This window comes from Eptatretus burgeri, chromosome 4, assembly GCF_056783735.1.
Source record: "Eptatretus burgeri isolate ZD-2024b chromosome 4, Ebu_testis_v1, whole genome shotgun sequence".
Lineage (NCBI taxonomy): Eukaryota > Metazoa > Chordata > Myxini > Myxiniformes > Myxinidae > Eptatretus > Eptatretus burgeri.
In genome coordinates, this window is record NC_140964.1 from 50,981,471 (window position 1) to 51,006,470 (window position 25,000).

Below are 25,000 nucleotides of genomic sequence, written 5' to 3' on the forward strand. Positions count from 1 at the left end.
TCCGACCACACGACATGACACGAATTGCCCACACCGTAGTTGGCACGTGAATCATCCTGTAAAAATCCCCGGGCCGTGCCTGGGTGACCGGTCGAGGGTCCCGCATGCCCGCACGGGCGTTCACCCAGCGTCTATCAACGCGCTCGCACTGTACATTCCTCGGCTCGATCGCAGCTTCGCTGGCCATGGAGAAGAGAAGACGTTCACCATCCATGGAGATTCCACTGCTGCGAGCAAGGACCGAAGGTACATCATCATAGATAAATCTGTGCACTTCTCACGAGCGGCGTACATGTCTGCTTTTGAGCACATTTCATGCAATGAGTGCAGTTCAGCCATTACGCACGTGGCCAGCGCTCGCGTTCACACGACTCCGCGAGCGTGTACACGGGGCGAACACCAATATGTGTCGGATATTGAGGTTGAAAGGGAACAAGCAGCTTCCACTCCGCACACTCGTACCCTGCCAAACATGGCGTGGAGTCGTCTTTCTTGGCCTCCGTACACGTTTCGTGCAGCGTGGGCGTCGTGCTGGCCGTGTTTCCCGCGCCGTGAAAAACACCATTCGTGCAGCCTTTTTAGAGGTATTTATTCGCATGCCTTTTTAATGCAACCTGCAATTCTCGCCAGACCATCGGAAGCTCAAGTCGACAACCCCGTACTGCCAAGCACACATGACTCGCCGCACACGCCAGTTTTAGGGCTCACCCGGGAACGAGGTTCTCTGTGCAGCAGTTCCCTCACCGCGGCGCCGCACGCGCTGATCTCCACGAGGCCCCACCTTACAGCGAAGGCACACTTGGCTGATTTACCTCAGGAATAATTATCAGAAAAGAAGAAGAGTAGGGATGAAATGAAGGAAAAAATGATTTAAGCAACCCCAGCCATTAGATCATCGCACGCACTCCCTAGTTGTCCTGCTAAACAAAAGGAAAGGGGCTATCTACACATATAATAATGGAATAACTGTCTTGGGACGCCTTTCTGTTGTATGCATGTGGTTCCGAGAACATTCATTTGTTCTGTTTGAACATACATCATGTTGTTAAAACTGAATTCCACCTCCCTTGTTGCTGTGTTCATTAATTCAACGAAGACATGTTCCGAGATCAAAAGTTTGTTTACGAATGTGCCATTGACGGAGACGATTGAGATATGCGCACATTTGCTGTATCACACCGATCTGGAACAACCGATGATCTCGGAACACGTCTTCGTTGAATTAATGAACACAGCAACAAGGGAGGTGGAATTCAGTTTTAACAACATGATGTATGTTCAAACAGACGGTGTGGCCATGGGTTCTCCATAAGGGCCAGCTCTTGCAAATATCTTTGTAAGCTATCATGAAATGCAGAAACTTACTGGTCAGCAAGGTATTGATTCCCCCATCGTATACTATCGGTATGTTGGTGCCATTTTTGCTTTGTTTGAGTCTCGGACGGCATGTGACAATTTCCAGGCATGGCTCAACACTCTCCATCCAGCGCTGAAGTTTACCATGGAGCTGGAATCGTCAAACACGTTACCGTTTTTGGACGTGTTGGTTGACAGATCCAACCTTGGTTTCACAACATCCATCTACCGGAAGCCGACTTTCACAGGGCACTGTACTCGGTGAGACTCCTCCAGCTCCACAAGATACAACATTGCCTTGATCAATATCCTGGTTAACAGACCACAGAGGATTTGTTCACCTCGTAATCTTCCTGCTGAAATTGACAAAATCATGAATATACTCGGTGAGAATGGTTATCCTGAGCATATAGTTAAGAGATACACACACAAGTTTGTAAACACGACAAGAGATCGGAAGATTGGTCCGGACAAATGTCCTTGTCAATATCAGGATGACCTGGAAAGGGCAATCATCACAAAGGTTTGAAGTACAAATCAAAAATATTGTGTCCAACACGTTTCTGGCTGTGCAACCCCGAGTAATGTTTACCTCTCGCCGTTTGCTTACGTCAGTCAACAAGGATGTACTCGGTACGTGGGCCGCACAACACTAGGATTGGCTGATCGGATCAAACAGCATGGCCCCTTGGCGATTCGAAGAAAGATTGTGAGGGTGAGAACACAACCAGTGCGAGCATGGAGAAATATCCAGCAACCACCGGACACTGGACCTGCTTCATCTGCCATTGCACAGCACCTGGTTGCCAACCCGATCTGTGCAGACCAGTACAATGCAGATATGTTCAGGATATTGAGCCGAGGTCGGAGCTCGTTTCATTTACGTATGTTGGAAGCAACCTTCATCCTTACCACCGATCCAATACTATGTCGTCAAAAGGAATTTGTACGATCTCTGTATCTCTTTCAACATGGAAGGATCAAGGGAAGTACGGTAACAAATGGTGAATGGACCTGAGGGGAAACCCATCCCCCCTCGATCCAGGATGCGGTTGCAAACGTCAATCATCAGCGAACTCTGCTCCAGCCAATGGGAGCTCGAGGTCAAGAGGATGAGCCGACGAATGGGGATTCGGATTAACCGTGACGTCATTACGGCCGAACCAATCAGCGTCTACCTTATTGAGACCTGCGAATAAAGCACACGCCTTCACTTCCTTCTTCACTCGCTGCAAATTTTTACCCTGAAGAGTGCAGCACGAAAAGCTTCGGTCACTATGTCGTGTTTATTTGTATCCATATTATATATATATATTGTTGCGGTCTTCGCGCCCGCCGGCGTGCGACGGCCACGTAACTCGAATCGCGGCACGTCGCCCACCGGACGGACAATCCAGTCGTGACCCTCTCGGACTAACGCCGGGAACCAGTCACGGGTGGACCTTTCGGTCTCACCGCGATCGAGCCAATCAGCCCCCGCGTGGGATAGGGTTGCTCGCCAAATTCGAACTACCTAAGTACCCACGCGGAGGGTAGACCGGGCGATCGCACCTCGCCGCAGGTCCACTTCGGACACGGGCCACTTAAGCGACCCGTTCGTACTATCAAGAATAACCGAGCGGTGTTATCGTCGACCTCGACGGTCTCGATTAATTATCGGGCGTATTCAGCCCACTACCAACCCTTTACGTGAAGCAAGATGGGATTCAATGGGGGAAAAGACGAAGCGAAGCGGAGAACAGTTCAACAATAAAAGCACATTTATTCGCGACGAACGGAAAGCACACAAATACAATTCCACCAAATGCACACAAAAAAAAGAAAACACAATTCCATTTACACAAAAAGCAAACATAAAAGTGAAAACACAGTGCAGAGCTAATACCGACTACCGAGCACACGGCAACACTTATACAATTCTACTTCACAGACGGCGCCGACAACACATACCCAAAACCAAGGAAAAGAAATCCCCCAAGAATGAGGTAGGCCTGGGGCCGAGACCGGGTCGGGCCTACCCGTCTGGTGATGAGACGCGGAGCGGCGATGGCCCCGCAACCCGCGGGCCTCGTGGACAGTGCCTGGCAGGGGGTGGGAACGGGGCCCCCTTGGTCGCACTATCTCAGCGCGGGGGGAAACAGGAGGGGGTTGCTGATGCTCGGGGTATAGAGGATCTTTATTATCCCTGGTGTGCGTCTCCACCTCGGCCAGGTCGCACTGTCGGCCTCCCTCGGGTGCAGCTTCCTGCACGACGCGAGCACCCCCTCGTCTGGTGTCGCCGCCTTTCCACAGCTCCGTCCCCTCCGTTCCGACTCCAACGCACACGACGAGCAGCTCCACCGCCCGCGAAGTCTTGACCCTCTGCTTCCGACTCTCCTCTTCTTGACTCTCCGTTCTCGTTCTGCTGACTCTCCCTCGTTCTCTCTTGCGACTCCCTTGCAACTCTCCCTCGTTCGACTCTTTCTGACTGACGAACACCGTCCTTTATCCCCCCCCGTAACTTCGCCTTGACCCTCCCTTTGACCTTTCACCTCGCTCCCCATTGGCCCGAGAAAAAGTGGGCGTGAAGGCTTTTTGATCCACAAATTTGCATATATCGATCGCCCTGGGGCGGGGCCACTCCGCCCTCGCTCACCGATTGGACGGCAAAAAGTGGGCGTGTGTCGTTTTTGATCCGTTTTTGAAGCAGAAAATCCGTGATTTTGTACACGCTGTTCAACGTGCGCCCTACATGAGTCCAGCATCGGTGCCCATGAGTGGCGCGAGATGACGGTGATGCGATGGTGGCGAGTTGTGACGGTAAAGGTCATGGCGGTTGTGGTGAAGCGGCGTTGTGGTTGGTGGTTGTTGTTGTGGTTGTGATGGTGGCGATTGGTCCAAAATAAAGATAGTAAAAGAAAAACGGCTATCCTGAAGAGTCGCAGCACGTATAAATGACATGTATTCCCACTAGACAACGGGTTTGGGCCTAACTACACATGCACTTACCGAGATACCTCACCTAAGGGACCTGAATGGTGGTTTGCGAATCTGGTAACCACAACACTACCCCCTTCCCTTTTTACAGACTCGCTCCGAGTCGTCAAATTTTCGTGTGCCATCATGTGTAGTTTTCCCCTAGTACATTTTACCTACGGATCCCTGAGTGCGACATTCATGGTATTCGTGTCCCCAAAATAAATAACCTGAGGGCTGCGTAACTACCTAAACAAACTCACTCACACGGACGACTTAAATAAAATTGCCGGCGCTAGACAGACATGCCGGGGGCGCACTCATATGTACAGTACATCTTAACCTTAACTTACAAATTTTACACTAAACCATGGCCCAGGATCAATGAACTCTGCAAAAAGAAAGCAGTTAGCAGGGAGCCAGGCTGCCCGCATGCAGTCTCTGGCTCAAAACAATGCAGGTGACAGGGAACGTGGCTGGCTGCTCACACGCAGTCCAAGGCCTTCCCTTTCGAACTGAACGCAGTGAACCACAACGGTGCATGGGCTGCACAAACGCAGTCTCCGTGCCAGCTCAAGTGGCACACGCAATGAGCACAACGAATGGATGCATGAATGGATGGACGCAAACACGGTGCACGGGCCGCCACTGCAGGCCCGTGTTGTAGCTGCCAACAGGGCAGTTCTCGCAGCTTGCAAACTGTTGCTTTCCGATCCTGGCGCACATGGAAACGAACAGGGGGGGCAAAGCAAAAATTGAACGGGGCTGGTGAACATGGGTAGTGGGCATGGCATGGCAAAGGTAGCAGGCAAACACAGCCCGCAGAAGAAGGCCGCTGCAGGCAAACACAGCCCGCAGAAGAAGACCGTTGCAGGCAAACACAGCCGGCAGATGAACTGGCCGGCACAGGCCTTGAAGTACCACAGCTGCAGATGAACTGGCCGGCACAGGCCTTGCAGCACACAGCTGCCGATGAAGTTGGCCGGCCTCCGCCTTGAAGCAAAACACGGCCAGCCGATGAAGTTGGCCAGCCTTTGCCGTTCAGTGGAGGAACGAGGGGAGGGAGTGCGGTGGTGCTGGCCACTTGGAAGGTGGGCTCGGACCTACCTACCTGTCTCCCTCCCAACCTATCGCCTTTGCCTGTCACTGTACATACCCACTCCCTTAATTTGTGAAAAACCAATTTAGCCCCAACTTATTTTTTTGTTGTTTTTATTCTTACTTCCCCACTATAAATCGTCCCCTAACCCCCTTTATCGTCTTTGTTCGGCTAACCTATCCTGTCACCTAGCCTACTCCCAACCCCTACGTTCCCTTCCCGGAGGGGAACAAGGGAGAGCTAACGTCCTGTGCCGAGGCCCAACTCAAGCCTCAGAATGGCCTCCCCAGAGTTCAGCGATCTATAACACAAAGTGGGTCCAGCGGCCCACAACGACAGCGAGGGGATGGATGGTGCGGAGGGGTACATCTCCTAATCTACCCTAACCATTAACTGTTAAACTACCCCGGGGCTTTCAACAAGCGCCTCTCGCTTAAACTATTGGTTCTAACAACCCAGATTCCCGTCGCCTGTGTTGGTGTCCTCACAATTTCGGGCCTCGCCCAATTTCTCTCCGTGTCCTCACACGGTCTTCTGGCTGGGGCACGTGGTTCACTTTGGCAGGCACGACCCTCTGCCGATTCTCCCGCTATGGCACCCCCGGGCACTACACTGCCTCCGAGCCTACCAGCTCCCTAACACCGGGGAGTGCCCCCCATGGCACCTCCCCTGAACCGCACACGTGGCAGGCCGGCCTCCCGGGCCCCTTTCCGAGGGTCACCCGTGCCCACAACACTGCCCACGCGGCTAATGGCGCCCCGGGCCCCGCACCAAGCAGGCGCACCCGTGCCCACTACTCTATCCCGGCCCCCATAGGCCCATGGCCTACCGCGGCCGACTAGCCTGGTGCCCGGGGTACCCACTCAGCGATACTCACCTTTCGCAGCCACGCTCCCAAGCCCGTCAACAGGGCTCCTGCACCCCTCCAAATGGGTCTCGAGCCTACTTTCCCACCAACAGCAAAACGACCTCCATTTTTCAATTTGACTAACCCAGCTAACTCACTCTACACTGACCCCGGGGTCCCTTGGGCGGGAGTCACTCCTCCCCCCAATCACTCATCGCACCATGCATTCCCCATTCACTCCACACACACAGACCCGCTGGCCTCACTCACTCAACATGTACTCACCTCACAACTCTTCAACACACACACACCGCTGAACTCTGCCATCCTTCTAACTACCTCCCCTAACTAACTCGTGCTCCCACGTCGTCCCTTAAACTAGTAGCACGTTCCTTTTAACACTACGTAGCTAAACTACGTCCCCTCTACACATTCACAAGTCTGTCCATGTCTCCTAACTCAAAAATTCATTTTATTTCCCGACCTAAATCTGGCTACAATCCCTCTAACTAATCCATTCCACGGACTCCATGAGGACTTACCCCTGCCCCATGAAGTCGGTCTCGCTAAGCTAACCCTTCCCCCTAACTAGTTTCCATCCTGTGCCCAGGTAAGGGGGTCTTTCACCCCTTGCCCAGGAATCCTGTACACCCGAAAGTGAAGCTTGCTTTTTTTTTTTTTTTCCATGCGCAGCACCTGCGCGGCAACTCAGAGCTCGCGCACTTTGCACTTGCCCGTGACGTCACGCTGCTGCACGTGTTCCTCGTCCCTCCTTGGACGGTACCATTCGGCAGAGATACCCCTCCTGCCGGATTCCAACCACACGTGCAGCCATGACGTCACCGTGCGCAAAGAAAAAACACAAGCCCCACTTCTCGAGGGGTTCCCCACGCGAACACATGTGCTTTGCCCGTTGGAGCTTAACACACACGATCGCGTGGAGAACCCGTCCGGTCCAAATCCATTTACCTGCCTAACTTTGTCCGTCCGCGGGATCGGCAAATCCACCGCGTGCGTTTCCGGACCGGGACTTCACTCTCGCAAGCGAGCACGTGGTGGTCTCGTGCGTTGCACAGCACGAACCGCGTGCTCACTGCTGGGTGAACCCGGCACGGTCCACGAAACAACTACAGCCGCTACTCGGCTTTCTTTACTCTGTCGCCGTCTCCGTCTCCATTCAACCCACGCACACCTGCGTGTTACGACGCACACAGTCCACACCATTAAACTCACCCCGGGAGACGCGGCTGCGTGCTCCCGCATGCCAACCGACATCTCCCTCTCATACCGCTCTCTCACACACACGGTCTCCCTTGCACACAGCGACCTTGCACACGGCCGTTCACTCACGCGTGCGGGGGCACTCACCCGCGGTGCCTCACTCGCACTCCGTGCCTCATCCACACACGCGGGGGCACTCACCCGCGGTACCTCATCCACACACCGTGCCTCACTCATACACGCGGGGGCACTAACCCGCGGTGCCTCACTCGCACTCCGTGCCTCATCCACACACGGTGTGCTGGGAAGCACGTACTCCGGCAACATCGCCACCACACCACTCACACGTGGTGCCTCATTCATACTGGCCGTTTCATCCACACACACGGCCTCACTCACACACGGTGCCCCATCCACACCCGGCGTGCTGGGAAGCACGTACTCTGGCACCATCGCCACCACACCACTCACACACGGGGTCGCTTCCACACACGGGGACGCACTCACACCTTGCACCACACACACAGGGACAACCATACTGGGGATTCGTGTCCCCACAAGGGTCTCCGGGGCCTCTATACCCCCCAAGCTCTCCGTGCACCCGTCCACAGCACTCGTCCCCTCAACCTCGGAAAGCACGACCGAACTCACCTGGTCGTGACTCACCTCAAGGGGGCATACTCCCTCCCCTCGTTCCTGGAGGAGGCCATCCAGGTGCTCGCACCGGGTCCCTGCACGCTCCGCGAGCTCACCCCCATTATCCTCCACTACCTCCGTGTGTGCGTGCGCGTCACTTACCCCGTCTTCATCGTGTAGTCTTTCCTCTATTTTTTCTATCTCCCGTGTCTCTCCCAACTCTTCACCCTTTACCTCCCTTGTCTCAACTATTATTTCCTTTGTCACGGCCTTCATGCCCACCTGCAGGCATCGGCCCATGTTCTGCGTCTCACCCCGGAACTTTTTCATTTCTTCCTTCATTTTTGCTTCCATTCCGTTTATTTGCTTGTTCATTTCGTTTTTCATTTCATTTGTATTTGTATCCATCTTCTCGATCATTTTCGCATTCATCTTTTCGTTCATTGCCGCCAGCATGGCGCATAGCTGGGCCATGTTGGATGCACTCAGCTGAGTCGTTTCGGCAAGGGTTGGGGAAGGGTTTTGGTGGAGAGGGGGGGAGGTGTCATACACCGCGGCCGCTGCCGCACCCACCTCGGGCCCTGGGTTCAGTTGGGCGAGTCCGTGTTCCTGCACAATCAACATTTCCTGCTCGGGGACTCCATCCTGGACCATGGATTCTACATTACTACACATATACATTTCTAATACCCCCGGCTCCCGCTCGCCTTGAGACGCCATCTTGCTTCTCGTGAAGGGTTAATTTGCTCGCTCGTAATTTGGAGGGAATCGGGGGTCGCCTCTCTCACCCCTGGACCGATTCCCGTGAATTTCGCTGGAGACAGGAGAGCCTGTTGTCCCGCTCTCCAATACCAGTGCCGCGAGGAGGGCGATGAATTTGTATCCCACTTCTGACACCAGTGTTGCGGTCTTCGCGCCCGCCGGCGTGCGACGGCCACGTAACTCGAATCGCGGCACGTCGCCCACCGGACGGACAATCCAGTCGTGACCCTCTCGGACTAACGCCGGGAACCAGTCACGGGTGGACCTTTCGGTCTCACCGCGATCGAGCCAATCAGCCCCCGCGTGGGATAGGGTTGCTCGCCAAATTCGAACTACCTAAGTACCCACGCGGAGGGTAGACCGGGCGATCGCACCTCGCCGCAGGTCGACTTCGGACACGGGCCACTTAAGCGACCCGGTCCGTACTATCAGAATAACCGAGCGGTGATATCGTCGACCTCGACGGTTCGATTAATTATCGGGCGTATTCAGCCCACTACCAACCCTTTACGTGAAGCAAGATGGGGATTCAATGGGGGAAAAGACGAAGCCGAAGGAGAACAGTTCAACAATAAAGCACATTTATTCGCGACGAACGGAAAGCACACAAATACAATTCCACCAAATGCACACAAAAAAAAAGAAAACACAATTCCATTTACACAAAAAGCAAACATAAAAGTGAAAACACAGTGCAGAGCTAATACCGACTACCGAGCACACGGCAACACTTATACAATTCTACTTCACAGACGGCGCCGACAACACATACCCAAAACCAAGGAAAAGAATACCCTCAAGGATGAGGCGGGCCTGAGGCCGAGACTGGGTCGCGCCTACCCGTCTGGTGATGAGACGCGGAGCGGCGATGGCCCCGCAACCCGCGGGCCTCGTGGACAGTGCCTGGCAGGGGGTGGGAACGGGGCCCCCTTGGTCGCACTATCTCAGCGCGGGGGGAAACAGGAGGGGGTTGCTGATGCTCGGGGTATAGAGGATCTTTATTATCCCTGGTGTGCGTCTCCACCTCGGCCAGGTCGCGCTGTCGGCCTCCCTCGGGTGCAGCTTCCTGCACGACGCGAGCACCCCCTCGTCTGGTGTCGCCGCCTTTCCACAGCTCCGTCCCCTCCGTTCCGACTCCAACGCACACGACGAGCAGCTCCACCGCCCGCGAAGTCTTGACCCTCTGCTTCCGACTCTCCTCTTCTTGACTCTCCGTTCTCGTTCTGCTGACTCTCCCTCGTTCTCTCTTGCGACTCCCTTGCAACTCTCCCTCGTTCGACTCTTTCTGACTGACGAACACCGTCCTTTTATCCCCCCGTAACTTCGCCTTTGACCCCCTCCCTTTGACCTTTCACCTCGCTCCCCATTGGCCCGAGAAAAAGTGGGCGTGAAGGCTTTTTGATCCACAAATTTGCATATATCGATCGCCCTGGGGGCGGGGCCACCCGCCCTCGCTCACCGATTGGACGGCAAAAAGTGGGCGTGTGTCGTTTTTGATCCGTTTTTGAAGCAGAAAATCCGTGATTTTGTACACGCTGTTCAACGTGCGCCCTACACGAGTCCAGCATCGGTGCCCATGAGTGGCGCGAGATGACGGTGATGCGATGGTGGCGAGTTGTGACGGTAAAGGTCATGGCGGTTGTGGTGAAGCGGCGTTGTGGTTGGTGGTTGTTGTTGTGGTTGTGATGGTGGCGATTGGTCCAAAATAAAGATAGTAAAAGAAAAACGGCTATCCTGAAGAGTCGCAGCACGTATAAATGACATGTATTCCCACTAGACAACGGGTTTGGGCCTAACTACACATGCACTTACCGAGATACCTCACCTAAGGGACCTGAATGGTGGTTTGCGAATCTGGTAACCACAACACTATATATATATTCACACATGCACACACACACACAAACATTACCATCACATATAGGTAAACAAACTAATAAAACATGAAAAACATCGTTAAAGTCCAAAGAAACCCCCTGTTGGTCGTGTTATGTTTAAAGGGAGCTGTGCTATTGATTGAATTTCACAGAGATTTGAATTATTATTTACCTATACTGCTCAGTTCTAAAATTCCCACAGATATTTAATGGGAAATAGCAACACAAATATGAAAATAACCCTAACTTTTACACAGTACAGTACTGTATATGTTTGACACTGAGAGATGCCAAGTCTTCAACAGTAGGGACACTGATTAAAAGAGTCATCATTCAATGTACTGCTCATTTTCTGGAACCTTGTAAATGTTAAAGTCCATAAACAGATTGTCATTAAACTAAATCCTTCTCCAAGGGCCATCAAACTGCTGTGAACTTCCGCTGCCAGATTATTGAAAAAACTAATAAAATACAACCCATATGGGGGGAGGTGTGGGACAAGCACAACTCTGTATGTTTGGGTGGAATGCACACCTGTAATTATGATCTCCGCTCCAGCGTACAGGCAGGGGAGATGTGTTGTTTCTTTCCGTTTCTTTTTTACTTCTTCTTCTTCTACTTTCCAACAAATGACAATCATCCATGTACGAATCCATAATGTCTTTAATCCTCTCCAAAATTGGCATGGAAGTACATTGGTCCCATATGCACAGATTATTTATTTAGTCATTTTTGCGATTACAGAGGATTCAAAGTTCAAGGTCAGTCGCAAAATTAAGGTTTTTGCCTTGCCATTCCTCGATGTTAACCAATCCAGACAAGAATTGGCGAAATCATACCCCACCAGAATTGGCGAAAATTGAAATGGCCAGACATTAGTTTGGTGCTTTTCTTTAGATTATAGAGGGGGGCAAAAGGTCAAATTCAGACGAGAAAATTAAAGTTTCTGGCCAGCCAATTAAACATATATATTTCAACCAATCCAGACAAGACTTGGTACAAAAACTACTGCAAGTTGACCTTGTCTTGGGTGGACCATGGTTGTGCGGTGTGTATTTGCCGCAAGATGACTGAGTAATCATTTTGGCTGAATTTGAACCAGAGGCACAAATAGTCACATGACCCGAGTTTGCACCTGAACAAACGATTTTTGTTAGACTCGTGGCCCTTTCTGCGAATACAGGATGACAGAGGCTCAGAAGGACATGGCTACAGACCCAGAAGGAAAACACACTAACATAACCCTCTGCAGTTTGTTTCCAGCCAGGCTGATCTCTTATAGATTTGAGGTTGGGTTGAACCCCAGGTTGGGCCTGCAGCAAAGATTATTTTGTCACAGGCAGAAGAATATCCACACATGCACACCACTGGAGGGGAGGTTGACACACTGGTGGGGAGGTGCACCTGTGTGGAGAAGCAAGAGAAAGGAAAAATCTGGCATGACCCTTGGGTTGGGACTGACACCCACCAAAGGAGAAAAGGGTGAAATGACTGTCGTGTTGGAGGCCGCATCTGTGTAGGTCGAGATTGTCGAGGCCAAGACAGTGTCAGAAGTCTTCATGAGGATGGTTGGCAAGATAGTGGCTCAGGTGGGGGTAGGGGAGGAAGTGGTATCCCATGAGCGTATTTGCCCAAGGAGCTAATACTTACAGGATCATCGTGAATTTCCTTAGGAGCTAATACTAAGCTAATACTAATACTTAGGAGTTAATACTAAGCTAATACTAATACTTAGGAGCTAATACTAAGCCCTATTTAACATGTAGTATGGAGTGTTGTGTCTGGCAAGTCAAATTGCTGCTTACATCAGGCTTGGTTTACCAGAACGGGGATCAGTCAAGCCACGGGGTGTCGACATTGATGTTGTTGGAACTGTATGTGCATCAGATGGCCATCATGGCCCCACCTTAGCCAGGTTCTTTATTTCTTCATTTACACTCTTCCCTGTGCTCTTACTTTTTCCATGTGACTCCACATAACCCTTTGGCTGTAATTGGATATATGACCATAGCAGGGGTAGTTCATAAAGAAGCCATACGTATGTGTTTTGTGCCATGTCAGGCTCCGTCTCGTTTTGTGCCTTGTCGTCATGTGTTACATATTGATTTCTTGTAAACTGCAGTAGATTATTGCAATTGACATTTTCTTTATTATTGTCATTATTACATTTCTTTGTGCACGAAGCTGCCATCTCACTATTGTCATCGACACAGGAAAATTCCCACTAGCATAACCCCCTGCAATTTGTTTCCGGCTGGAATGATGCCCTGCCCATGGCATTCAAATCTAGCCAATCACCTCTCTGTAATTACGGGGCAATAATGCCCAGCACAATCGTGGTCCACCCAAGACCCGGTCAGATTTCAATATTGGTAGCAGAGGATGGTAGTATATACTGTACAATAAATCATGAAAACAGGGAAGTTACCACTCATTCCCATTCATGTTTCAATACCTTAATACCAGTCAGTCGAGACTAAAGTCGGTAAGACATTGGTCTGGTGTCTAATTTTTAATTCCACAGGGGCCAAAGGGTTAAAATTGGTCACAAAATTAAGGGTTTTGGGTTGCTGAGCCTTTATAGTTAAACCAATACAGACAAGACTACACAAAAATACCTTACCACACCCTCTTCAGACTGAAGCAGGTAGACAATGGTCTGGTGTCTTCCTGTTGATTTTGTAAAAGTCAAAGTGGGTGGGAATGTGAGGGGTGGGGGAGACATTGCATTTGCTTAAGAAGGTCTGTGATTCTAGTTGTGCTTTTGTTTGGTATATCGTACATCCTGTGAAAAAGTTGGATTGTCCTATTTGGTTATCCCACAGCATAGGATGCTGGCAGCCAATGCTCCAAACCCATATACTGTGTTGATTTGTGCACTGTTTACTAATGTCCTTGTAATTCATTCACAACACAATGATATCGCCTCATTCCATTGCAATATGCAAGTACAAGCTCCTCCGTAAGCTTTAGCTGCAGTTGAAATAAATCGACATTCTCAAATGAATGAAGCATGCGATTAACCTATTTCACATGGCAGATTCCTGATCTCTAACAGATTTGAGCCATCAGCTCAGCTTACTCATGATATTTAACTAATTGCTGTGATTATTTTGAAAATATAACTTTAAATTTCAGAATGATGTTAAATTAATGAACAAATAATGAATGAACAGGACATTATTAAAGGCAAAATTTCTCAACAAACTCTAGTTAAAAAAAAAAAAAGAAATTCAGGTATCGAGGCTGATGAAAGAGTATAAACAGGCAATGAAGCTTGTGGAAGAGTACAAGCAGGTGTTCGTGATTGAGGAAGAGCAGAAAACAGGCTCTGAGGATAAAGGCAGAGCACAAGCATATACCGCGACTCGTGGGAAAACCGAAACAGGTATAAAGGTTTGTGGAAGAACAGAAGGAGGTGTTGAGGATCGTGAAAAAGTAGAGTAAGTATCAAGGCTCGTGAAATAACTTGAGCAGGAATTGAGTCTTGTGTGGCAAAGCAGAAACAGATGTCGACGCTCATGGAACAGTCAGTTTATTCCATAGACTCCTATAGAGAAGGACTGGAACCTCACGATCTCGGGGTTTGTAACTTGAGTCTGACGGATTAACTTGAGTCCGGGGCTAAAATGACTTCTAGAAGGGCGAGAGACATGATCTCGGGATCCATATCTAGGGGTTTTTGAGGACGGCGAGTTCAATAGTGTAATTTTCAACACTACCTGAGGTCATCTTCAAGGTCAAAAGGTCATATTTCAAGGTCAAATTACTGAATTTTGGTATTTTTTTGCCCGTTTTTGTGTCTAACTCATCGAGGAAAACTTTTGTTAAGTCTATGACAAAACATGACATTGTGCACCTACTGCACCTACTTGCTGATTTCTATCATCGTTAACTAATGTATGTTTTGTTTGTTTTTCTTTCAGAAACTGTCCAGCTGGTGATCTCACAGGATCTTTGTGTTGTTTCCTGCTTTGGTGACAATATGCCACGTCGTTGCAGCTGCTTTGGTTGTAGAGGAAACTATGATGGGATGCCTTATGTAAAGGTCACATCCTTCCCAAAAGATCCTGAGGAGAGGGAGAGATGGGTATTGGCAATGCCAAATGAGAAAGAAAGCTTGAAGTGCTTAAAGGAGATATATATTTGTGAGACACATTTCAATTGTGAATGGGTGTCAGTTAGGGGTGGCAAACGACCCAAAGAACCCCCATCAATATTTCCTGGAGTACCGAAATCAGCTTTGAAGCAGGTGACCTCAGCCCCACGCCCAACATCATCTTGTACGTCAGAATCAAGAGCTAAGAAGATGCAGGCAGCTGATGAGGCTGCAGACAATATACAAGATTTCGACCACTTCTGTGCTAAAATCAGCTCCTATTTTCCTGGCTTTAACGTCATAAACGACCAGGAAAACCTTTACCTATCAAGAACTCATGCTACTGGAGAAACTGAAGCAGTTCTTTCATTTCCAACAACTTCACTCACCTTTTGGATTTCTATTCTTGAATAGAGTTGATAAAGATGGCATTGAGGTGCCCAAACGACTTTTTCCTTTGCAGAAGAACAGCCTGCTCTCAAAATGGTCCCAGATTAGATCCATAACTGACCAGGTAAACATCTATGAATGCACAAGCAAGGAAATTATTCAGCTTGTAATAAGCTTGTTATAGTTGACATTATGGCTGCAGCTAAAATTGTAAATTTGCAAACACTCATTAAGCATGACATTATGCCCGAATCTAGTTCTCGTGTGATTGATTGCGACAAGAATTGTACCACTTCCATAAATCCAGATGAGCGAAGTGAACTCATTGACGAGATTACTCCTCAAGACACTCAGGATCTCTTGGGGTCTGACGATGCCCTTAAGCATAAAGTAGTTGATTTGGCCGGACACCTTGTTCATAAATATGGCGATAGCACTAGTATGGAGGAGATCATTGATGATGAAGATGGTAACGAGGTGTCATCTGAGTTTCTCGATAATTTGAATAGAGGTGGATTGAGTGTGCCGACTATGTCAACCATCTTTTTTGTACATAATGCCTATAATTTGTATGACAAGACGAAAATGCGTTGCCGATTTCATTATGCTGAGCTGTTATCCTCTCGAGATGCACCTTTAGCTCGTAGTAATGCTGCATGTACTACTTTAGCTAACATTCTATTGAAAGCTCATGTCCTCAATGTAAGTGACAAAGAAAAAGCTTTGGGATGCCTCAGGAGGCAAAAAAAGCTCTCCAACTCGTGATTGACATAGACATATTTGTAATAGGTATAGTGTTGTGACATGCATATAATGTTTATGTAATACGATATATGACAATAAATACCAAAGTTTGACAGCTCTACACACTTGCATCTTATTACAATCAGCCATCTCTCACCGTTTATGAGTTAGACACAAAAACGGGCAAAAAATACCAAAATTCAGTAACTTGAACTTGAAATATGACCTTTTGACCTTGAAGATGAAGAAGATGTGTTGAAAATGACACTATTGAACTCGCCACCCTCAAAAACCTGTATAGGGATCCCGTGATCGTGTCTCTAGCCCTTCTAGAAGTCATTTTAGCCCCAGACTCAAGTTAATCCTTCAGACTCAAGTTACAAACCCCGAACATGGGAGGTTCCAGTCCTTCTCTATAGGAGTCTATGGTTTATTCTCATCCTTCGGTCTGTCTGTGTCCATCTCTCTCACCACTTGATGCAATCATTTTATTAACATTCAAACTGACCCATCTGTTCATCTGTCTCATCAGTCCCTCACCATCAGAAACAATTAATCCTCCGGACCGGTACCGAATTACCTTACCACACTCTTCCTTCCTTGCATTCATACATTCGCCACGTGGGACAACGCCTCTCAAACACACGCGCAGTACAAAGGAACATTTGTACACAAGGGAGGGAGCGGGGGCATTCCCTCACTGCACCCGTGCCTCGAGGGGAGGGGCGAGGGTTCCCATGGCCATCAGACGTAACGACATGGGGATTTTCAACAGCCCCATCGCTACATCCACCCCGTCGGATGTGCATCAATGGGAGGAGGCCATGCAGGGATGAAGGGTTCTCACATGAACTTTGCTTCCCTGCAGAAACGCTCGGCATAGCATGTATAAAGGTCAGGACTCGGCTTGGTTCGCAGATGTTTTGCCGATGCACCGTGTACACAAGAACATCTCGGACTGCCAACTCAGAGATCGCTTGCTGGAGCGGAGGCTCGAGTTGGACCAAGCTGCGCTGGGGTACGAAGCATCGGAGCGAGTTGTGCCAGAGCTGGAGGCGAGCAACCCAAGAGGCAAGGAGCTTGGTGAAATCCCTGGTGTGTCGCGCGGCTCCAGCTACACTCACACCACGTACTTCCACACAACACCAACACTCCACCACCCAACCCATCTATCCATTGGGACCATACTCTGTGCAGAGAGTTGGTGCTGCCTAAGCAGGCTCCTTGGCTATTGGGCACAATCCTGGACGCGTGGCCACTCCGACACAGAATACCAGCAAGCTAGCACTCATTTTGCCGACCTCGGCAGGATGACAGGCAGAGTCAAACCCACCTGGTATTAATTCAACAGCCAAATGGGATTCCAAGCCCACCACCCAAACCATTAAGCCAACATCAAGCATACCACCCAACCACTCACTCCCTAACCCTCCCCCCTTCTGCTTATAACCTTTGACCCGACGCAACCCCGCTTGGTTAAGTGAGGTAAGCGAATCAAACCAACACTTGGAACTGCCTCTTTCTGTTTCTCTTGTCTCTTCTTCCTGGATGAGCAATGGCACCATGTTTTGTGTGTAGGTAAGATTGAACAAGAACTATAATTGCTTTGCAATACATGTCCCCTACCAATTTGATATTTTTTTAAGTCCGAAAAGGGCGTAACTCTGAAAAATTGACAAAATGCCTTGAACCTCAAACTTGGTGGGTAACTTATCATAATAAAGCAATGTATCAAGTTTCAGTTGAATATGTTAAAGGGTATGAGAAAAAAAAGTCTGAAAAACCACAGGTGGGACAGACGGACAGACAGACAGAGGGAAAGCAAATCGATAGTCCCCTCTGCTGAAACCGGCCAGGGACTAATAATGGGGAAACCAATATGTGCTCGGGGTAAGTCTTTGCTTTGTGTCTTTGCGTGCTTGCTTGCTTGTACATACGTGCTGGACGACTCCCTCCCTGTGTAAATAAAGATTGCTGTTGATTGCTTTGTGAATAAAGGCTTGTGAAAAATGTGCTTGCTGAAAATACATGCTTTTATTTGGAAAACGTTTCAAACCTGCTCGTTGGTGTCCTTTCTTTTCATCGATCCAGCTTAGCGTGTATGTACTAGATAGACCAGAATTTTTTTGTCCCACCAATTAGCCAACACTGCATTCAAGGTTCCTCTTGGCCATAATAAGTACTTAAGTACTTGGGTGCGCACTGAGGGCACGGTCCCAAGTTGAGGTCATTAGGTAACCAATAGGTAACACGACATCTAAGGCGTGAGGACCCTGTTCGACCTAATTATCCCAACCGGCATCCGCGGTTGCTTAACAACCCATCAGGCCATGGACTTACCTGTGGCTTAGTGGCCTCGGGGTTAGAGGGCGAGTGGCGGGTCTGGTGACTATCCCGTGGACCTCTTCCATACTCGAACCTGACCCGTAACAATATTCTAACTTTCCTTCATCTCTGTTTGTCCTTCCTGACTTGCCCTTCTTCCCACTTAAGATATATCTCAACAAGCTTTGGCAGTTCGTTTCTCTGATACGAGAGAACAAGAAGCTGCACTGCAGATTCTGAGGATATTAAGGTTCATTGAAATTTCCAGAAAATAACGATTACGTTGACAATTACACAAATGGACAAAAACGAAGAAGAAATTCTAAAGCTGAACACGCACATGAATATAAATATTTATTCAGTCGCCCGTTCACTGAATAGAAAAATGCGTTTGGTTTTGTAATTACCTTTCGAAATGAAGTTGTAACAAGATGATCAGACTGGAATAAAGAATCTCTCAGGCATGCCTTCCTGGTTGCACTGCTGCCCTGCCTGAAATGTCACCATTGCTTTGCATTTACACGCTTTGAGCATGTGCTGAAACCGCCTTAAACTAATGCGTCGACATCTAGATGTTCCAGCTCGCAGATGGTTAATAATCTTATTGTTTTTCAAATTGCACACAATAAATAAGGAATTAGGGCAAGATGACTTCAGTTCGTAAACCTCAGGAAGGATAAATTTGATTGATAGGAAGAAAGACAAAGGAAAAGTCATTTATTATTTTAAATTGGTGCATAAACATGAGTTTCAAAGGCAGAGTGTAATGACTGGTCGATCTTACCTGAGTCTCCTGACCCGGAGCCAACATCCACTGTCAGGAAGAGATGAGATTGGATTAAACAAGCAAAAGAGAAAGTTGAACGAGTGTTGAAAAATTGACATAATCAAAGGCTATTCCCTTGTACGCAGCATGAAAGCAGCTTCTGCCTTGTGTTTTGAAACAGCCATCCAAAAGGAAATTGCAAAAACAATATGGCATAACAACATAGGGAAATGGCAAATGAAGCATTATACCTCCCAACCCAATGTGCTCTCTCCCCCACCCACTTCATCCCAAGATTGTTTTCAAGATAAAAGCCTTAACTTTACCTTCAACACAAATTTAACTAACTAACTATGCAAATAATGCCCTTGTGGACATCAGACTTCTATCGCTGTGGCCTTCCTGTGTTTGAAAGTGGGACAACATGAAATCGAATTTGAGTATTCATAGCAAGACTTTACAACGGTGGATGTAACCTCGGATTGTGAAAGCCTGAGATTGCGATGGAGTTGCTTCTACAACAGCAGTTTACCTGGGCATCAGAGAAGTTACACATGTCCACAGGATAACACGAGTTTGACTAATGCACCATTTCTTCCCTGCATTGAGCTGTCGAGCCTGGGTTTGACTTTCCACCTGACTCTCAACTGCCGGATTGGTACTTCATAGGCATGTCATTACATCACAAAGTGCACCGTTCCTCAGAATCTGGATGTCTCGTCTGGCAGCATTATTTACTGGACGTTAACGGTCCCAAGGTATTTTTTGCGATGAGTAGGCGAATGATACCGACACCATTAACAAGTGACAAATTCTTGCCACCTTCAGTTGAACGTCATGACGTCTTCCCTGGCCAGTTGGTCGTGAAATATTTTGGCCAATATTTTGCCCATGCCACCAGACAACGAGGACGGAGTAATTTGGGCCATGAATATAGCAGGATATTGAGTCATGTTCCCACTCACTGCAGAATGACGAATCATTCTCAACTATAGATCAAAAAAAAAACAAATACACACATCACTTTCATTCATGTTTCCATCTGTATTACGTGTGTGTTTTGGCAAAACAATTAACGGGAAAAATAAAGTTAAACTGTTACAAAAACAAAACTCCAACAGGAAGACCTTTTTGAGCTTTAAAATACCAGTCTCAATCCGAACATACGCCTCGTGATTCCCAAATCCACCATTAAAGTCCATTAGCCTGTATTGATTCGTCTTTTGCATCATGATGTATTCTCAGGCATAACCAGATGTTTTATTGTAGGCAAAGTGAGGACATAAATATTTCCTGTATGGAGAGGAGAGAAGGAAAACGTGTAATGGAGCAAAGTGGTCAACTCTGGTTCCTCGCCAAGAGTTTCCTGTGATCTGGAGGAAATTCTGTGAACTATCAGTGTGAATAGCACTGATTGAAGGCCATGTGATAAGGTAACGCTTCATGCAGTCGCATACAAATTTGGATATGTCAGAGATTTGTCACATAAACTCCTGTACTGGTGTCATGGAATAACATGGCCAACAAGAAAAAACTTTTTTTTTAACAGGACATGCAGACCGACCTCTCAGACTCGGAACAGAATCTGTAACGACTTTGAATGATGAATTATGAAATAACTGTGAATTACAAGATTATCGATTTTGAAATCGAACAAAATAAATAAGGAATTTTGAGCAAACGTTTGTGTCAACGTCTGTATTAAGGTAAAAGCGCCAAGGCATATGAAACGTATCTCTATAGGGCCAAAGTTTTAACATTATTGATGAATTTTGATGGAAATTGTAACTACGTCTGCAAATAAAAACAGTGTGCATATTAAACATTATCTGTCCTCATTACATATGGGCCACATTGTCCTGAATCCTGGATCCCAAATCCAATTGAATAAAAAAAATAATTGAGAAGGGCACTCTTTGACGTCGCGACGTTGCCAGATATTCCTCCGCTCACATTATTACATCATTACACATACTTGTACCAAGTTTGATTTAAATCCCTGAACCAAGATTCAAAATGTTGAATAATTTTGGCTGTCAGACCATGCGTCTGATCAGGTTGAAACCTAAAACATATCTTCCCCATGACTACTCGATCATAATTGTGATGTTTCACATCGAATGATGACGGGGTTCAAGGGAAATAATTTTTTCAAGATTTTCAATCAATCAAATTTGGCTGCCAGACCATGTGACCTATTCATTATTTGTAAACACCCTGGTATCCCCAAGGTTTGGGGAACATGTGGGTGAAGTTTCGCGTCGGTCTGTCAAGCCGTTCTGGAGAAGCATTTTTAAAGGTTTATTCTTCAAAAAAAATCAAAGCTGCCAAGACATGTGACCTATGACATCGTAGGTGGAGAACTTTTTGTTCCTCATGGATAGGCGATCATACCTGTAAAGTTTCGCCTCGATCTGTTGAGCTATTTTGGAGAAGATTTTTGAAGGTTTTTATGTTAAAATAAATATGACTGCCAAACCATGTGACCAATGGCGTCATCAATTCCCCCCCCTCCCCATTTACAATTTATGTGAAGATGACCCTTAATTTTTTTCTACTGACCAGATAAAGCATTTGATGTATGCAATTATGACATCATAACGATGCCAACGACATCAAAAAAAAATCACACTTGTTTTCCATGCGGAGTACTTGACATGTACCAAGTTTCATTTTTTTCCATGGAGCGGTTTCGGAGATACAGCGGTCGAAAGTTTCTCCTTTTTCCCAACATGGCTGCCACATCACATGACCTATGATGTCATAATTATCATTAAAACATTCTACATGAGTAGTCACACCCGTGGTGAAAATTTTATGTCAACCAGATAAGCGTTTGCAATGAAAACAGAGAAAATTAGCATGGACGTACGTACGTACGTACGAACGGACGGACAACGCAAAAACATCATGCCTCCGGCGACTTCGTCAGAAGAAGCATAAAAAAAATCTTCTGCAAAGTGTTTTGTAGACAAGTAAATCCACTACTATCTGGCAAAATATTATTGATTTATCACCATAAGTCTTGGATTTATGATTAACGAGCAAAAGTGCCCATCCCCAGTCACGGGAAAAGCTAGCCATGTTGGTGCCAAGAATAACCACAGAAGATGACAGTCAGGCAGTTGTCAAGGGAAATTAAATCCATCCTGTAGCATTCAACTTCACCAGGATGTACAGCACCATCACCTTCCAAAACTGCAAGAATGTACAGGTTCTCTGGTGAACCGATACGTGAAGTCGTACTGCGTCGCTCAAGCGAATTGAGACATTCCATTGGATTTGCAATGGCTTGGATCCGTGTCTACGACGCTGTCAATTGACAGATACAACGTAGAATTGGTCGGCAAAGAGTGCATTAATTGGGAATTGGTGGTGGTGACCACGTTGTTCTTGAGAGTGAGCATTGCTCTCTCACAAAGCCGATGTGGAGTCTTTTAATTCTGACTCAAGTTTGGATGAACAGAGCTCCTCAGTTCGTCGACAGAGCGAACAATAATACCGCATCCATGGACGATCATAATATGGCCGTCCACGTGATCAGCTTTGAGGAGTCCATCTCCAATTCCAAGAAGAAGCAATGAGAACTCTGATGGAGATTGATCAGCTGAAGTCTTTGCTCTCATGTTTGTAGAGAGGTGGAGCACCTGAACAAATCGTCAAAGATACGATGCTTTCAGGCAGGCGTTGATTTTGTCTGCTGGTATTCCTCATGGTACAACAGGCAAAGTTTGGTGGAAATTGCCAGACAACAGTAAAGCAACACCTCCCATTAGTCTGGTATTGTTTCGGAAGTACTGAAGCATACGGTCGAGTGCCTCAAACGCTGCTTTGTGGGACATTGTGCACTCATTCCACACGATGAGCTTGCACTGTTGTAGAAGTTTGGCTTTTCCCGTTCCTTTTTTTTATGTTACAAATGGGATTTTCTGCCAGAGCCAGATTCAGTGACGGATTAAACAAACAAAAAAAATAGGCAGTTCGTCTGCCTTTCAGTAACCGGGCGTTAATTGAGGCAGAGATCCACCGTATACCACCCAGTTTATAAGTGAGCTTAGTGGTTGGGGAAAGAACCACAGAAGATGACAGTCATGAAGTTACCCGGGGAAATGTAATCCATCCTGAAGGGCTTAAGTTCTGCTTCATTCTTTTGGTGGCACACCCACCATGGGCGGGAGTACTCTTCTCGGCTCACCTTTGGTTGGCAATGTGCTGGAGCACTTTTTTGCTGCCACTATACCACCAAAGGTGGCGCTATTCAAACCAACTGCAACAGCGAGGAAGTATACCCCATCATTTTTCCTGGTGGTTTAAAGGAGCCGCTAACCCCGCTAAAACCTGGGTGGTACAAATTTTCACCTAGGTGACAACTTTGGTCCAAAATCCATGCAGAGGTGTAGGAGTGTATATGAAACACACAGACAGATGGACAGATAAACATTTATAGTGATAGATTTTCCCTTTGGATGGTCAATTTGCCCCAGTCTTGCCTTCGTTTAACACTGTGAGAGGTGAATTGTCAAAGTTCTGTCGAAACACGGTTCGTGTACCAAAAAAAAAATGAGAAACTCACAAGCTGTGTGGTTCAAAACTACAAATGGTCAGTGTATAGCAAAATAAATCCAATCCTTCATCAAGCAGAAAATGTTGATGTAAGTGCAGCTCGAACAAGCACCGCATTCACCGCAGCCATGAATTTTTCTTGGTGCACGACTCATGGATTCCCTCTCTTACAGCCATTCCATTACAATGACACATTTACCCTCCTACCAATGTGCAAATGGAGCTGTAAATGGACGCTGCATCATCAATATTTCATCGTCGGCACAGGCCTCAGAAGGCTGACGGTGAAGCTTACGGATCAGCAGTCGAACATCGCTTTGTTTGCTGGTTCTCTGTTAAATATAAACTACTTCATTAATTAGGCCTCTGAAAGACCGCATAACCGGTCAACTTACCATACCAACAGGATTTAATCACGCCGGTTCATTCATCATCTGCAATTCCGAAACAAATGTACAATTAAGTTTGACTTTAAGCTACAAGTACTCCGTTAGAAAATGGTGTTTCTCATGGGCTGCTCCTGTGTTTCCCTTTGGCACCGGCTGTTGGTATTCCCTGTGTTGCAAAGTGAGGAGTCAGTTAAAGGTGGCCAGTAAAGAGGAATCTCCACTCATGTTTACATACAAACTGGGACTAAGTTCAACACTTGGGTTATTTGCCGTTATTCAAAGCGTGATGGGCCGCTAGTCCCGAAAGAAGTTCTATGTCTCTGAGTGATTTCAGACTGTGAACATGTATCGTCGCCTTGCGATAAGATGACATCTCATCTTATGAATGTTTTGCAACCTCCTCGTCTCTTTTTCCTTCTCAGTGCTTCTAAAAGGTGCCCAACAATGAATCGTTATGCCTTTCCATTTGACTCAAAATGTTTACACCCACTTGTCCATCACCGTATTGGCTGGTCCTTATCCCATCGCACGCCTGTTCATTTTAGCAAAGAATCAGAATAAAATGAGGACGAGCTTGCTTTGACAGTCCAACCCATGATTGTTAAATAATAAATTACATCAGCAGTGGCATGTTTTTCAAACCTGGTTGAATGGTGCAAGGAAACAATGTAAATGATGAGTCTGATCATCGAATGGTTTTTGTCGAGGGCCCAGTTTATACTTGAGTTCAACAACACTGGCAGTTGGCATTCCTGGGATCCCAGTCAGATTTCCTCCTTTGAAAATACTGTGCTTTGTACAGATTATCAAATGTTTTTTTTTCAAATATGATGAGTTTGAAATATTCTGTGTTTTGTACCAAAAAAACAAAATACTGTCAGTATTTTAACATGTTCAAAAAATGACTAAAGTTAGCAGTTCAGGTATTTAGCGATATTTTTTTTAATTACTCTCACTTACGACTACCACTT

General features: G+C 47.2%; 1 protein-coding gene across 3 annotated transcripts in view; it reads right to left on the reverse strand.

Annotated features, from left to right (window-relative positions):
• LOC147028043 (tomoregulin-1-like) overlaps positions 1-25,000 on the reverse strand; it is a 181,207-nt gene that overhangs the window by 47,001 nt on the left and 109,206 nt on the right. For 2 of the 3 annotated variants that reach the window (XM_085878009.1, XM_085878007.1), the window contains one exon: positions 19,096-19,125. The exons of the other annotated variant lie outside the window; for it this stretch is intronic. In XM_085878009.1, the coding sequence (XP_085734135.1) occupies positions 19,096-19,125 (30 nt within the window). The remainder of the gene's footprint in view (positions 1-19,095; positions 19,126-25,000) is intronic. 3 annotated transcript variants of the gene reach the window in all.